Consider the following 16,084-nt stretch of genomic DNA (forward strand, 5'->3'; position numbering starts at 1 on the left):
TCTGCCATGGGTCTCCTCATTCACTCAGCCCTGACCAGCCCTCTGTGGCATATTTCCAAAGCCCAGCTCTGCCCAGGTCCCCTGCTGCTCACAGAGCTTTTGTGGCTCCCTGTGGCCCACAGGAGGAAGTCCAGGCTCCTAACCTTGGCCTTCAAGGCCTCTCTGGCTTTGCCTCCTGCTGCTGTCCCCTTGCATGGTCCAGACGCCTGAGGCCTCTCCTAAGGAAGCTCCTTTATCAATCCCACTCCCACACTTTCATCCTCCCTGCTCCCTCTGCCTGGAATTTCCTTCCTATTTTCTTTCTATGTATTCAATTCATTTGGGTGTTTCTCTGGTGCCCAGGCTGCAGTGCAGTGGCATGATATAGTTCACTGTAGCCTTGACCTCCTGGGCTCAAGCAATCCTCCCACCTCAGCCTCAAGAGTAGCTGGGACCACAGGTGTGCACCACCTTGCCCAGCTAATTAAAAACTATTTTTTTGTAGATACAGGGGCTCCCTATAATGCCCAGGCTGGTCTTAAACTCCTGGGGTCAAGTGATCCTCCCACATCAGCCTCTTCAAGTGCTGGGATTACAGGCATGAGCTGCCATGCCTGGTCTCTTTTCGGCCTTTCTATTTACTTTGTGTATCTTTTGAGGCCACAGGAGTGGCACCAGAGTCTTCCTCTGACCGCCCATCTCCACCCCAGCTAGCCCCCATCTCGCCCTCCCCTCAAGCCACTTAGCTCTGCCCCGTCCCACTTATTCCATAATCACCACTGCCAGCCCCACAAGTAGCCCTGGGCTGAGCCTGGCACCATCACTTCTCTGTTTAGTGCCCACAGCAGCCTTGTGGGGTAGGGGCTGCTGCTTCCCATTTTCTAGATGGAAAACACTGAGGTTCAGAAACTGAAAGAGATTTGTTCAGCGTCACACTGCAGTAATGACTCATGAGTTCAATCAGCAGGTATTTATGATGTCCAAAGCCCAAGCTGAGCGGCCTGGCCAGGGCTCGGCTGTGGCTCCATCACAGCACCCCTCACTAGCCAACGGGGCATCTAAAGCCTTGGGATTTACCTGGTCTCCTCCCTCGTGGGACAGTTTTGCTCAGGGCCTTACAGTCAGCCTCTGCTGGGACAGAGCCGCTGGGGCAGATGAATCCCTGTGCCCTCGTGTCTTGGCTCCTTCCAGACATGCTCTCAGGAAAGGGTTGGCCATTGGTTACTGGTCTCGTGGGAATATAGGTCCTAGAACCCTGACATCATAGCTGCAGGGGGCTGTCGAGGCATATGACAGGCAAAAGCCCAGAGAGGGCAGGTTAGCAGCCAGACACCCAGCAGGGGCAGGAATAGAACCCAGGGCTCCAGCCACCTGCCTCAGCCCTTTCTGTCTTCTGTCCTCCAACTTCTAAGCAGCCCCTTCTTGAGAGGAACCTCCAGCCCCTGCCTCGGCCAAGACAAAACACCAGCGTACATTTCCTCATTTATGAAAAACACAAGTTCGTGGGTAAATAGAGGGTCTAAAAAATACATTAAAATAAATAATTGGGATTCTCCAAGTTCTTAGAGCGAATAAGTTATATACAGACAGGAGAAGCAGAGCAGGCCCTTCTCACCAGGAGGGTCTGGAGGGGATGAGGCGCAAGGACTGGGGAAGGAGAGCTGGAGAGGAAGAGCCAGCCAGGACGCCAGCCCCAGGAGAGCCATCCAGCCTCGCGAGCTGACTGAAGCATGAGTGTTCGAGGCTGCAGTTGTTCCTCGTTTGCAGCCCAGCAGCCAGGACACGCCCCAGGATGCAGCCTCCAGGTAAATGTTCTCCCCAGGCAGTTCCTTCCAGCAGGGCCATGGGCCAGCAGCCAGCGATGGAGGCTGCTCTGCAGTCTGGAGGCAGAGGGCTTCCCTGGGCAGTGCGAGGGCATGGAGCTGCCTTGGAGGAGGCTCCCTCACCAGGGTGAGGGGGCCAGAGCTTGTGCCAATCCTGGCAAATGGGTCCAACTGTCTGGGACCAAGGCCCCGGTCCAGGAAGCAGGCAGAGAGTCTCGCACGGGCCCGGCCCGCTTCTCTCCTTCTGTCTCCCCGAGGGCTTACTTCGCTCCTCCAGCTCTCTGAGCTATCTCTTCCTCCACCTGGAGTGTGTGGGCCGCGGCTCCCGCACCACCTCCTGCTGTCGCTTGGCAAAGAGGCTCTTGGCTGCGGAAATGTCCCTGGGAATCAAGAAGGGTCAACTTAGCATCTCAGGAGAAACGGACTGTCCAGGAGCGCCCCCAAGAGGCAGGGGCAATGGGGCTACAGCCCTTGTCCAGATCCTGGGGTCACAGCTGCCCTGGGGTCAGAGAGCGGCCACAGCCTAAAAACAAGGTCTGCACAACAAGCACAGGCCAACCCAGGCCAAGAAGCTTCTCTGCACGTGGGGGCTTTGATAGAGCTAATGTTCAGCATCAAATGCTGCCAGAATGAGTGGACAGCCAAGCACAGCCCTGCGTGTCTCCATCGTCTACCTTCCCACTTCCCCCCCTTCCCACACCTTTCCTCCTGCTCTTCCCTCCAGGCTGTGTGCCTTCCCCTTACCCAGATGCCACCTGCTAAAATTCTACTTATTCTTCAAAGTCCAGCTCAAGGTAGTCCAGCCTAGAAAATAGGGGACCCTGCTGCCCTTTAAACCTGGCTGGGTGGCCGCATCCTGGCTCAAAGAACTCTAGTCTTGGAGCTGGAAGGCTGGCTTCAGTTCCCAGCTACGGAAACTTGGGCAAGGATCTCAACCTCTCTGATCCCCTTTCTCAACTTGTAAAACAAAAACAGGCCTGAACTGATGAAAACGAGTGTAAGGTTGGCAGAGCCAGCTCTGCACACCAAGAAATGTGTGCATTTGAAAAGTCTTGTACTCATTTTTTTCATTCTCAGAAGGTTCCTAAGCATATGCTGGGTCCTGTCCATCTTTCCATCCTGCCTTTTCTCCTATTTTTCTGCAACCCCGCCCCCAACCAAAAGGTGAGAATCCCTGAGGGGCTGAGCTGGGCCCTGGGACCTGGCAAGCTGCAAGGAAGCCGCAGTGACAGAAGTGGGAACGGCCAGCCCCTCCGCAGCTCCCCCAGGCACAGACCCTGGGCTAAACGCTTCATGTGCTCCGCTCATCTGACCGCACAGCAACCCCAGGCGGGGTTGGATGGTGCGATTTCTCTGTTTCCCCTGTTTAAATCACAGGAACTACAGGCACAGCAAAATTGAGGGACAAACCCAAGGTCACAAAGCTTGTTCCAGGCTGGGCCGGGGTTCAGATCCAGCAGTCCCTGGGGCAGAGGCTCTCCTACAGCCACTCTGCTGCCCGGCCAGGTACAAGTGTCTGTTCTTGAGTTCGTTTGGTTGAACAAGCATCCAGGGGCACCTCTTAGGGGCCAGGTCTGAGTCACACTGAGGCACCAGAGAGGAGAGGCAATCTGGGCAGCAGAGAGGGAGGAGGCTGAGCATCTGGTCCCTCTGGACCCCAGTATGTGTAAGATGCTTGATTCAGCACAACCTGAACCAACTGTGGTCCTTCCCAGTCATGAGCGCTCAAACCCTCTAAAAAGTCCACTCCAGGCCTAGTGGTAGCAAGTAACACAGTGGGTTAGAGCACAGACTCTGGAGTCAGCCAGATGCCTCTGACTGCTGTGTGACTTTGGGCAAGTGGCTTTCCCTCTCTGAGCCTCAGTTCTCTTTGCTGCCCAATGAGGACCCAGGCCTGCTTCACATAGAGAATAAGGGAAATGTGCAAGGCATACAGGAGGTGCTCAATCTGTGCAGGTGTCCCACACCCTCACCTCAGTCTTTGGAGAAGGCCTCCTGCAGCAGCCCCTGTCTTGCCAGTCTGGAACACGTCTGCCGGGGACTTGCGGCTTGGGACCGCCCCGGCTTCAGCCCTGGATGAATACCATTAGGGCCCAAGTGAGGGACTGCCCAGGGCCCTGAAGCCACCTGGCTGCAGGCCCAGCCCAGCCCCCACCTCTTCCCCACCCCCACCTGCCTGCAGGAGCAGATCCATTTTCACCCCTGTGCACCTGGCATCCTTCCCTTCCCAGGCGGGGTGGGGACTAAGGAAAACTGAGCTACCAGGAACGTGTTCTTAGCCCCAGAAAGAGGCAGCTTTTTTGGCCTTCCCAGAATCTGGCCACCTGCAGGGGAAACTGAGGAAGGGGCGGAGCCTCAGCTTGAGCCCCAGAGGAGGAGTTTCTTGTAAACCATCATGGGAACTGGAGCTTGAGATTTTGCAGCCAGTTTAGTTTGCCCAAATGCTCCATGTGGGGGAGGGAAGGAACAAAACTTCATACCCCTTTTACAGATGGGAAAACTAAGGCTCAGGTAAGATAGGAGACATGGCAAAGGCCCCCCAGCAACTCTGGGGCCACCCTGGGATGGTGACATGGCTTCCCAACTCCAGATGCCATTTCTCCCCTGAGTAAGCTCCGAAGTCCCCTGAACCTCAGGTCGGAACCCAAAGCCCACTACGATGAGATCACAAACAGGCTCAAGACCTGGCCCTTCTTTTGATGAAATGTGCAGCTTGACATGCCCTGCTCCTCTCTGGGCCTGCGTTGCCTCAGCTGTCACCGGGAGACTCTCTCCTGGCCAGGAGTAAGGACATGAGTATTCCCAGAAGCCCCCAGAGCTGGGCATCGGGAGTTCCCCTGGGGTGACTGGCTCCCGCAGGAAGGGATGCTGCCCATGGACCCAAAGCAGTCTGTGGCCCCCTGAGTCGCTGCTCACCCGCAACTCGCCACTTGACACCTCGGCTGGTCTCCTAGACACCTGCTCCCCAGGGCATATCCGGGCTTGCAGTTACCCTATGCCCCTGCAGGCTGGGTGCCCACCTACCAGGGCCTTCGATGGCAGAAGGTGGCACAGGCGGGGTCCCTAGCACTGGAGCACTGACAGCGCCTTGGCAGGGAGCGGCGCCGGCGTCTTGGCGGGTTTCCCAGGCCGTAAGGAGCTGTCTGTCTGTGGGCGGGCAGCCAGCAAGGTAGTGGTGTGGGGTGGAGCGAGAGAGAGAAAGAGAGAGAGAGGATTAAATAAACCACAATCACTGGCAGGCAGGGACTGTCCACGCTCCCCACTGGGACAGCCACCCATGTTACCAGGGTGCTGATGAAAGGTGACCAGCCCCTGACCTCAAGAAGTCACACCATTAAAGTCACAGGCTCATCCACAAGGGTCATGGTAGCCCTGGGCAAGACCCTCCCCTTCTCTGGGCCTGGCTTAGCTCAGTGGGAGCTCCCAGCAGTGGGGGGAAGGAACTCTGTGGTCCTACTTGAAGTTGGGAATTGGGGTCCTCCTACTCTCCCTCCCCTCTCGGACGGGCTGGCCCCCCTGTTCTCAAAGAAGGCTCTCACCTAGCTCTGGAGGAAGGGCAGACACTCCATCTCACAGGAGTAAACACAGGCTCATAGCTAAGCTGCCCCCACCTGGTCCCCACTTGTCTGGAGGGGTAACAAATGTGCCTTAGAGCCTTGACCTGAAAGTGGGGTGTGTGCGCGTGTTCAGATGGGATTGATTTCAGATTCAGGGTCTGATCAAGCAGGCCAGGGGAAGGGCAGGGGCCCTGTGGCTGGCTGGACCAGCACTTTTGAGTGACAGAGCTAATTTTAGACGGCATGGTTGAAGTTGTAATGACTCCAGGTAGACTCAGCACGCAGGGACTGGCAGGGTTCCCGCCCTAAGCAAGTGTTTGGATGCGGATTAGCTCCACACACGCTTACGTGCAGGGCTTCTCCTGCCTTTTGCAATTTGGGGAAGGGAAAAACATCACAAACACACACAGAAACTTCAACTGAAGGTATGCAGTGGCCTGGAGGCAGCGCGGGTGCAGGTGGAACAGACGCGCTGGGCTCCCCCCCGGGTGTAGCTAGGTAGCACAGGGCAGGTTCTCATCTGTCGTCTGAGGGACAATCCTGTCTTATGGGGAGGATGGGGGGCTCCTGAGATGATAATGCACGTGCAGTGCTTGGCAAGAGCCTGGCACAGTCAAAGCACGAGTGCTGTCACTAATCGTATTATTCTTGGAAGACCATGCAGAGGCAGGATGGCAGAGTGGGTGTGAGCTCTGGCATTCCCCCACTGAGGATGGCGCCTCCCCTTATGGTTTCCTGTGTGATTTTGGGGAAGGCACTTAAGCTCTCTGAGCCTCAGTACTTGGATCTGGAAAAAGGGGCCCACACTTGCTTACCAGGCTGTCTTAAGAATTCTCGGAGACAGCCCTTTTTATGGCTCAGGTGGTCCCCACACAGGAGTTGAAACAATTAACTATTGGTATTAGCCAATGCCCCCATCTGGAGGCCCAGGGAGAGCTTGACTGTGTCAGGGTTCCCCAGCATGCCAATAGCTCCCACCCTGACACCCTGCCCCAGAGCCTCCCCGGCCCCACCCCCGTGGATGCTTACTCAGGAGTGTTCACCCAGATGATGTCCAAGTGGCAGAAGTAGACGCATTCTTTGTCGAGCCAGGAGCTGCAGGAGCAACGGCGAAGCCGCAGGCGGGCACCTTGGGCATGAGGTGAGGACGCCGGTTGCTCCAGGGTGGCAGCAGCCTGGCCCTTTCCTGCATGCACAGGACGGAGAGAGAGGTGGGTTGGGGTGCCTGGCACATCCTGCAGTGGGGGACCCACCGGGCACCTCCTCTTGCACAATTGAGGGAGTTGGTGCTCTTGCTGCTCAGGAGCTCCAGGGAAGCCCCAGCAGACCGTGGGGAGGGCCAGTGGCTGCCCCCGCCCAGGCGCCTCTGTATTTGCAGAACCGTCCCCCTGCCACCGCCACTGACGCTGGGCTCCCGTCCCTGTCTGCCCCCAGCTGGCTTGAGAGGCACTGCAGCCCTAGGCGGAGACACACACAGACAGACCCGGGAGCTGTAGGCAGCGGGTGAGGCCGTGAGTGAGGCCGGGCAGCTCACCTTCGTGCAGGGCCACGAGCAGGGCTAGAGCAACGGAGCACCAGGTGGTAGGCACCGAGACCATAGCGGCGGCGGAGTGGGCAGGCTGGACTGGAGCAGGGAGCGTCTGTTGCCAGCGTCCTGCTGTTAAGCTGAGCAGATAGCTCATTGCCTCTGTGCCCTGGCTGCCTCTTATAATACCAGGGTGGTGCCCCACCCCTTCTGGTCCAGCCCTGCCCTGCTGCACCGGCGGGCTGGGAGCCAGGGACACCGCCTCCTCCCCGGGTGCCTGGCCCAACGCAGCCTCTGCCGTGAAAGGGGAGGGAGATGGAAGGCCTGCTCCTCCCTCTGTGCCTGGAGCACCTCTGGGAGTCCTGAGGCTCCCTGGCAGTCCCCAGGGTGCCCTCGAAGTCCAGCTGAACTTCCTCAAGTCACCCCCAGCTGCCCCAAGCCCCCTCCCCCACTCTCTCCGAGGCTGCTCCACAGGTCTCACCCAGGGCTGAGTGTGGAGGAGGAGGTTCCCTGAGCAAACCCCTCTCCTCAGAGACTCTGCCATCCATCCTGCCTGCCCTCTGCTAACCAGGCTGAGGATGCCCCTCTGTTGTGTGGGCTGTGAAAGGCCCACGCAAGGCTGCGTGGCCTTGGGCAAGTCAGAGCCCTCTCTGGGCCTGCTTCCCTCAGTGAAGGACACAGCTCATGCCTGACTCCTGACCAGCCTGGAACTGCTTCATCCTCACCTCACCCAGGAAGTGCCCCCCTCAACACCAGCTCTATCACCCCAGGGCCTGGGAGAGGAGTTCCAGTCCCTTCCAGAAGGTATTCAGCTATGCAGCCAAGGCCAAGAGCATCCTTCCTGACCCCAGTTTCCTTGTTTGCAAACAAGGCCAAAACAAGAAGTTACTTCACCTGTTTGGCTTACGGGCTCCTTTGAGACTAAGAAGGTGGCTTCAGACCCCTTTCCAGAAAGATGCCCCTGAGGACATACCTAAAGCGCCCCTCGAGCAGTCTCTAGTCCTGGCCATGGCAGGATGGCTCAGTTCCCATCGGTGGCTACTGTTTGCAAAAAAGTTCAGGCAGGGGGACTTCTCTGGGGGCCGGCATTCTGCTCCTGATGGCCCAGAAGCCTTGCTGGAGAGTGGGGAGCAGGCATGAACCCCAGCTGTGCTGAGCAGCCCGGGGAACTGGCAGGCACCCTCTGCTCCTGTCCTGGCCTGGCTCAGAGTCCACTTCCTGCCAGAGTCTTCCCAGGGACCCTGTCTCCAGGCACAATAGGTAAGGCCCTCTCATGTCTCGGAATTCCCAGGGCCTGTGCCTCTCATGCTTGCCTGACTCATGCCACCACACTTATCTCCCCTGCAACTTCAAGGTCCAGAGCCCTAAAGGAGGCAGGGCCTGATGCCTCCCCTGCACACAGTAGGGGCCTTGAGAGTGCTTTCTGAGGGCGGGGCATGAAGAGATGCATACCTGGCTTTCTACCTGCAGAACCCAGGCTGCCCGAAGCTCAGTTCCTGTACTCAGCAGCTCCTTTGTCATTGGACATTTAAGAAGGGGACAATAGGTGACCACCAGGAACAGGCAAGTTTGCATCTTCCTAGGGTGTGCCCAGAGCAAGTGTGCATGTGTGAAATCCTGGAGAAGCTGGCTGAACTGATGGAGGGTGACAGTGAGGTCACCTGAGGTTTCCTGAGGCTGGGCTGGCTACTGTGAAAAGAAGAACAAATATTTCCTGAGCACCCACTATGTGCTTGGAGCACTGTCACTCCTCCTCACCACACCCCAGGAGGCAGCTGTTATCACTGGGGAGTCAGCACGGGAATGCCCACGAGGAGGCTCAGAGAGGAGCACGGCTTGGCCAAGGCCACCCTGAGGCAGATGGCTTGGTCTCTCAAGCAAAGCACAAGGGACTCCCCGTGCGGTGCTCGCTGCCCTCCCACGTCGCGCCTCTCGAAGAATTTAGAAGAGTATTTCTGGAATGAGGTGAGCAATACTCACAGTCATTTCTACCAGCCTCTTGGAGAATATGAACAAGGAATTAAACAGGGCCGGGGGCTGGTGCGGGGTGGATAGAGAATTCAAACCGCTGGACTGTGAAGAGAAGACAGAAGGAAAAGCAGGTCAGCGGGGAGAGGAGGGGGTCAGGGTGGGGGGGGAAAACAAACAGGGAGGCAGATAAAGACAGGCAGGGAGAGAGGGGGAGAACGAGGAAGCAGTGTGCAGCCAGAAAGCAAGAGCTCAGATTTGAGAAAGTAAAAGAGGGAAACCATAGGGAGAAGAGGGAAGGTTCTAAGGCATCTAATCTTCACACGAATGCAAAACGCCTGCTCAAGACAATAGGGAACCAGAGGCTCGGAGCCGGGAAACATAATAGAAGCATTAAATGAACCCAGGGACAGGATCCTCCCGGCGTGAAAGGAGGATGACGACAAGGCAGGGGCCAGGGCCTGAGCCTGGCAGGGTCAGCGCAGGGAGCTGCGAGCTGGGCCTGGCTCCGGTTTCCCTCCTTCCCTGCCCTCAGCTTGAGCTGGACAAGCAGGGCTCCTGTGAAATGGAGACGGCTGGCCCAGGAACCTGAGCAAGCCCAGGTCTTAGGGGACAAAACCATTCCCAGAACAGCACTACCCTACTGACAAGTTCGTTTCCAGGTAGGGAAAATTAAGATGGGTTAATAACAGCCAGCCCCAGCCCCCAGGGCACTTAGCCCAAGCCTCTGTCCCTCATGGCTGGTCTGACTGCATGCCCCTGCCACCTATACCTGTCCTAGCTTCACTGCCCCTGTCCTTTCTAGGTGGCCTGGCTGCACGGCCCCCTGGCCCCACTGCTCTGGCCCTGGCACCTGCCTGGGTTTGTAAAGGCTGCAGGGGGAGGGGGAGGGAGCCACCCAAAGTCACCCTCTTGGAACTGGAAGATAATTGCTTTACTCACTAAGGGATTTGTTTTCCTTATGCTTGTACCAACCCAATCTAAGAAAGAGGGATGTGTGGGGAGGGAGAGTTGGCAGAAGAGAGCACTTGAGTGTATTTCCAAGTAAGACACTGGGCTAGAAACTGCTCCCTAGAAATCCCCCTCTCTCTACGTCCATTTGGTACATAAGATAACTGAGAGGCAAGAGGAGCAACTTGCTCAAGACACGGACGGGGCTGGGTGTCTTCTCTTGGCTCCTAACCTGCCCCACCCTTTCCAGTACACCCGGGGAAGCTCTCCAGGGGTCCAAACTGAGCTCGGGATCCTGGGTCCCTAGGAGAAAGGCTGCTGGGAAGGACCCACTGGCAGGATGGCTGGGGCATTGGGACGAGGTTAGGCTGTCTCCTTGTGCATCTCAAAGCTCCTTCTATAGCCCTAGCTCTAAGAGCAAATGTGGTCCCGTCAAGCAGCTGTCCAGCAGCTTTGGACACTGAGCTGGATGGAGGCTGCATGTGTCCTGGTGATGTCTGACACACAGGGCTGGGCTGCATGGGGCGCCTGGGATTGCAGTCAAGGCCCTGGACCGGGAAGCTTTGTCCCAGCTCTGCTACTCAGCTATGTGGCTTAGGGCTAGTTTTATCTTCTCCCTGCCTTCCCATGGATGGCCAGAGGTGCTTTCATCTCTGACTGCGTGTGACATTCAGAATCAGCTGACTTGAGTTTAAAGCTCCCCAGACAGGACCTTGCAGACTCCGGCAGCATGGCTCTTGTCCCCAGCTTGAGGCCTGCTGCTCTTTTCACTTCTGAAAACCAGTCATTTCCCCATGGACACCTGGCCCCACTGGGTTTCGGGAAGTTCTGTTTGCAGCCCCAGTGGAAGGGACACAGTGTCTTCCCTGCAGGCACACACCGTGCAGACGGCCTAGCAGAGCCAGCCAGCTGCTGGGAAGAGGGGCTGGGGGAGGGGAAACGACAGGAGTTGCAGGGGCTGGGGGTTGGGGAGGGCGTGGCCCTGGAGCCGGCCTGGGCTGGGGCTTAGCGACTCAGGAGACTCAGACATTCCCCTCGCCACTTGTCCCAAATGCTGTGGGTCAGGTTGCCCCCACTGGGGCCACTCAGCCTCAGGGCCTCTTTCTGGTGGGTGGTCTGGGCCTTCTGCCATCAGCCACAGCTCACCCTGAGCCAGCAGGACCAGCCACCACCCACACCACTGTCCCCACACTGCATCTCTGCAAGGGCAGCCTCAGCCTGTGGGGCCGGCTCCCCTGGTCTCCACGGCTTCCCTCGGGGGACACCTTTGGTCCTCCTCCCTCTGTCTCAGCCCATTTGGAAAGATTTATGTCTCCCACATAAACTGCACTTTTAAAAGAATAATTCATGTGTCCTGTTTGTTATTAATCTAAAGGTAATCAGAGCAGGGTCAGCGAGGCCTATGGAACTGCTGGAATTTCAGCCGAGAGCAGACACGGTTGCCAAGGCACCCTTGTTAAGAGGCCATGTGAGTCCCCCTGGACTTGTTGAAATGCAAAAACCAACTCAGGACTCAGCATCTAGGATGGAAATCTCTGGACTCCAAGGTTTTGAGTTACCTCTAATGGGCTAAGGGCCAGATTCCCCACTTAGCCTTTTAGGAATGGAGGGTAAATAAGCATTTATTGAGCACTTAATATATTCTGAGCCCTGTGCTAAGTGATTTACATATATTAGCTTCATGAACTATCACAACATACCTGTGGGGTAGTTGATGTAATGAGTCCCTATTTTATAAATGAAGAAACGAGGCTCAGAGAGGGTGACTTGCCCAATATCAGACAGCCAGGAAGTGGCAGAGCCAAGGTTAGAAAGCAAGTCAGTGTAGCTCCAAGGCCCGACCCTGAGCCAACGTGTCCCCAGTGTGCTTTCCTGACACCCCAGCCCTTGGGGAGCCCTCACACCTCACAGCAACTCTTCTCCAGGGCGGACTTCCCTGCTTGGAGCAGGCAGAGAGCCCTAGGCAGGCTCAGGAACTGTGAAGCCCAGGAGCAGAGGCAAGACTCTCACCTGTGTCCTAGCGGAGCCTCACTCCCATGACAAAAACACAGCATGTGGGCCATGCCTAAGAGGCCAATGGCTGAGGCCTGACCACAGCCCTTAGGTAGGCATGGGCAGTCCATTCTTATTTCACTGGACCCCCAGAACAGACCTGGGCTCATGATTCTCACCACAGATGAGGTCCCAGAGGAAGAGACTTAACTCAGGGTCACATAGTGAACATGAGGCAGGGCAAGCTTATCTGCTGTGGGACCAACAGCCTATACCATGTCTATCCAATGATCCTCCCATCTGTCCACCTACCTGCCCATCTACCCATCCATCCTTCCATCCATCCATCCATCCTTCCTTCCATCCATCCATCCATCCATCCATCCATCCATCCATCCTTCCACCCTTCCATCCATCCATCCGTCCATGCTTCCATCCATCCATCCATCCATCCATCCATCCTTCCACCCTTCCATCCATCCATCCATCCATCCATCCATCCATCCATCTATCCATCCATCCATCCATCCATCCATCCTTCCATCCACCTACCCTCCACCTTTCCTCCAATCCACCCTCTTTTTATCCATCGATACACTCATCATCAAATCTTTTGTCCATCCTTCCATTCATACATCTATTCAACCAGCCCCCCGTGCACCCATCCTGCTTCATGAGAAGCGAGGTTGGAGAGATTAGGAGGGTCAAGGGTTGAAGAGGTTTGAATGGCATGTTACACGTGTCCTGGAAACACTATTTGGTTACTTCCTAGAGAGGGGTGTGTCTCCCCACTGATATGATGAGCTCATTGAGACATGGTCTTCTCTGGAATCCCCACCTCAGAGCCTAGCATGGGCCTGCAGCCACGATCTGTGCCAAACAATAGGGTGAAATGAAATGCAACAAAATGGCTTCATCTCACCAGACAAAGCCTGTGTCTGCACAGACACCCCTTCTTCGGAGGTCTAAGCCTCTTTTCCTGTCTGATACCATTCTTCAAAATGCTCTAATGATGAAGACTTGAGATTATCTTTAAGGAAGAAGTCAGACAGAGAGGAAAGGGCCCTTGGTCTACACCCAAATGATAAAGCTGGGGTCTAGGGAGGACCCTGCCAGAGGTCTCCCAGCCAGGCCTGGATCCTGGAGACCTGGGACATCTGCACGTTTTTCTCTCTGAGGCCTGGGCCCCTGTGCTTGGAGGGACTGGAACCCCAACCTTCTCCTCCATCCCACCATCACCACCAGCCAGGACATGTAGCTGGTATTTTTTCAGAGTCACACCCACTCTGTTGCTTAGAACCCATGTTTTCCAAGGCGCACCCAGGGCCCCACCAGGAGGCCGCCTTTCCCCTCTGGGAAGGGGTGAGCCACCAGGAGGCTGGGCCATGCAGGAGTACAGTACTTCATTCTAGAATTCAATGTCAGCTAAAAATAAGTGCCTGGTGCCTGTATCATCAGGATAACTTGGTGCCCAGGAGCAGGCAAAGCCAGGGTTCCCACTATGGTTTTAGGCCAGCATTCCTAGGCAGAGGTGTGCCTGGGGCACCTCCTTGCCTAAAGGCCTTGGTCTTTCTGCCCAGCTACTGGGAATCCTGAGCCATGAATGACCCAGGATAGGCACAGCTGGGCCCTGGTGGGCAGGAGAGTGGTCAGGAGTTGAAGCCACTGTCTGGCAGGGAGGGGTTCAAGTGTAGGGTGAGTAAGAGGCCAGCCGACCCCTGGCACCTCTGAGGCTTAGTGGACCTGGGTACCAGCCTCAAAGCCCTGTGACTCAGGCTTGAATCCCCCTCACCCACTATCCCATGATGGACAAGTGCCTGAGATTGTGCCAGGCCAGGGGGTAGTTTGGGCAAGGGTTGGCCAGTCTGGGGGCTGGTTTGGTAGCTCACTAACTCTGTGACTAAGGGAACACCATGATTTAATCTTCTTGAGTGTCAGAGGCCACATTTGTCAAGAGCATCTAAGAAGAAAAATCCCACCTGGCAGCTGCTGGGAGTCTTCATGGTGGAGCCAGTGTGAAAGCTAGTCTTTGCCTGGCTCAGGAGGGCACTGCCCACCCACTTCTGCCTCCCTTCCCCACTCACCTTGGGATATAGAGTGCTTGTGGGCCTTGTAGTGTGAACAAAGTCCTGGAAAGAAGTTGTGAGTGTGTGTGTGTGCGCGTGTGTGTGTGCGTGTGTGTAGGGTGTTATTAGAATGTGCCAACTTCATGCCAGGGACCAGATCCCCATGACAGGTCCCTCTTCTGCTCTAGGTCACCAAATCTCTCCAAGGCAAGCGGCCAGCCTGGCTTGCTCTGCCCAACCATGTTTGCTTTGGCACACCATACAGTGCCACACCAGATGAGAAGTGTGCTGAGATTTGGAAGACCTCTAGGCACAGCTGCCTTCCTGCAAGAACCCGGCTTCAGCTTGAAGTCTGTGGTCTGTTGTCAGCTTGGAGCCGGTATGAAGTCAAAATGCCCGCCCTGGCATTGGAACTGCCTGGGTTCTGACCCACAGTTGTCTATCCTGCCTCATCCCACTAAGGCTGATCTGGGTGTCCAAGGCTTTAGCCCACCAGACCTCAGGGTGGGCCCCACTCTGCCTGTACCGCAGACTTCCTTGCCTTATGCCTCCGGGCAGGCTGAGGCCTCCCAACCTCTTTCCATTCCTACTCACTTTGTTTACTCTGACCGTTCTTCCAAACCCATTTCAATGTCACCTCTCCCAGGAAGCATTCCCAACTCTGTCCAAGCATCTTCAGAAGACAGATGAGCTCTGAGACTTCCAGAAGGCCTTCTTGAGACTGGGAAGTGAAAATGTCCTGGGCCCAGGCAGGCAGCTCCCAAGCTGAGAAGAGGGGAACATGGAGTTGCAGGCTTGGGCTCGGCTTTTAGCTGGGTGGCTGCTGGCAAGCCCCTTCTCCTGTCTGAGCACAAGCTTTGTCCTCCATGAAGTGATGTGGCCGTGGTGGTGACCTGGGGTCTGAAGCATGGAGACTTCTTTAGAGCCTTTTGCACTCACCTGGGTAGGTTTAGTGCTTGGCCTGCAGAGGGCACTCTGGAGTGAGAGCACTTCAGGAGCTCTTCAGGAGAGCCGGACCACTACTCGCCACCTCTCCATCATCCACTATGTGCTATCACAAGAATCTATGTGAATCATAAGAATTCATCATAGCTACTGTTTACTGAACCTTCCCATGTGCCTCTGAACACTCACAAAACCTTCTGTATATTATATATCATCACAATTAATTCTCCCAGTGGGAAGGCACTTAGCATTATTCCCATTTTACAGATGAGGAGCCTGAGGAAGTGTGGAGACTCGGGGAGGTGAAGTGGCTTGCTCAAGGTCATTTGAATCTAGGTCTGCCTGCTACATGGCCTGCACTCTTATCCACTATCCCAGCACATATGATCCCAGGTGGAATCCTCATGGGATGCAGCTTATTATTACCTTTACTTTTCAGATGGGTAAACTGAGGTATCTTGTCCATCTAGCAAGAAAGGAGCTGGGATTTGAACCTAGGTCAGCCCGAGCTCTTGGCCTGAGCACGCAATCTCAATTTGGATTTTCTTGTCAGAACTAAAAAGTCCCCCAGAACAGGTCCTGGGCTGGACCTCGGGGCCAGAGTCTTGCGGGGTGGGGCAGGCCATTCACGCGGTGTGCTGGGTGGTGAGGTGAGCAGTGACTCAGGGTGAGAGGCCCTGAGCAGGTGGGCACACAGAGGGGACAGTACTGGCCTGGGCACATCAATGCTGGGGTCCCCTAGAAGGAGGAGGTTTGGGTGAGGCAAGGCTGAGTCACGGCAGTGAGGTCAGACAGGGAGCGGGGATGGCCCGATGACCTCATACCTTCATCTGGGCCTGTCAAGGAGCCATGGGTTCAGGTGGGCCTGGTGGGCCCAACCTGGCAGGACTGGCACACTTCCTCCTTGGCTGCCCATAGTCAGGGGGTGTCTGTGAGACCAGAGGGTCTCCCTTCAGGCTTCTCAAGGCCTGTGTTGCTGGAGCCCCCAAACCCTGCCAAATCGGGGAGGCAGCTGGTATAGGAGGCAGGGCGGGGAGAAGGGGACAGAATCTCGCTCTGCCCCTGAGGATGTGTGCCCTGGGTAGCAATCCCAGCTCCCTGAGCTTTGGCTTCCTCTCTGTCCCATGGGTTTATGTGAGCATCTCAGAAGCTGATGATCTTGTCCAAGCCCTGGCACACAGCTGGAGCTTGGGAGAGGCAGGTGGAGGAGGGGATGGCCATCACCAGTCAGGAGCCCACTAGAGAATGGGGGGCTGCAGCAGACTGGCCTTGACCACT

General features: G+C 56.2%; 1 protein-coding gene across 1 annotated transcript; it reads right to left on the reverse strand.

The window, feature by feature from the left end:
* Window positions 1-1,453: 1,453 nt before the first annotated feature.
* On the reverse strand, window positions 1,454-7,045 carry EDN2 (endothelin 2). Its single transcript, XM_032247152.1, has 5 exons — window positions 6,894-7,045; window positions 6,389-6,545; window positions 4,827-4,949; window positions 3,776-3,874; window positions 1,454-2,182 (listed from the first exon to the last, which is right to left on the reverse strand). Exons 1-5 carry the CDS (start codon window positions 7,039-7,041, stop codon window positions 2,089-2,091), a joined length of 621 nt encoding a protein of 206 aa, XP_032103043.1. The 5' UTR covers window positions 7,042-7,045; the 3' UTR covers window positions 1,454-2,088.
* Window positions 7,046-16,084: the final 9,039 nt, after the last annotated feature.

Source organism: Sapajus apella, unplaced genomic scaffold (genome assembly GCF_009761245.1).
Source record: "Sapajus apella isolate SASKATOON/1434 unplaced genomic scaffold, GSC_monkey_1.0 scaffold62, whole genome shotgun sequence".
Classification (NCBI taxonomy): Eukaryota; Metazoa; Chordata; class Mammalia; order Primates; family Cebidae; genus Sapajus; species Sapajus apella.

Excerpts from the sequence above, each read along its gene's own strand:
- EDN2 (XM_032247152.1), bottom strand. The coding sequence starts at position 7,041 with ATGAGCTATCTGCTCAGCTTAACAGCAGGACGCTGGCAACAGACGCTC. Across the intron at positions 6,546-6,893 it reads GCTCGTGGCCCTGCACGAAG|GAAAGGGCCAGGCTGCTGCC; the intron begins GTGAGCTGCCCG and ends CTGTGCATGCAG. Across the intron at positions 3,875-4,826 it reads TTCTGCCATCGAAGGCCCTG|GGCTGAAGCCGGGGCGGTCC; the intron begins GTAGGTGGGCAC and ends GTATTCATCCAG.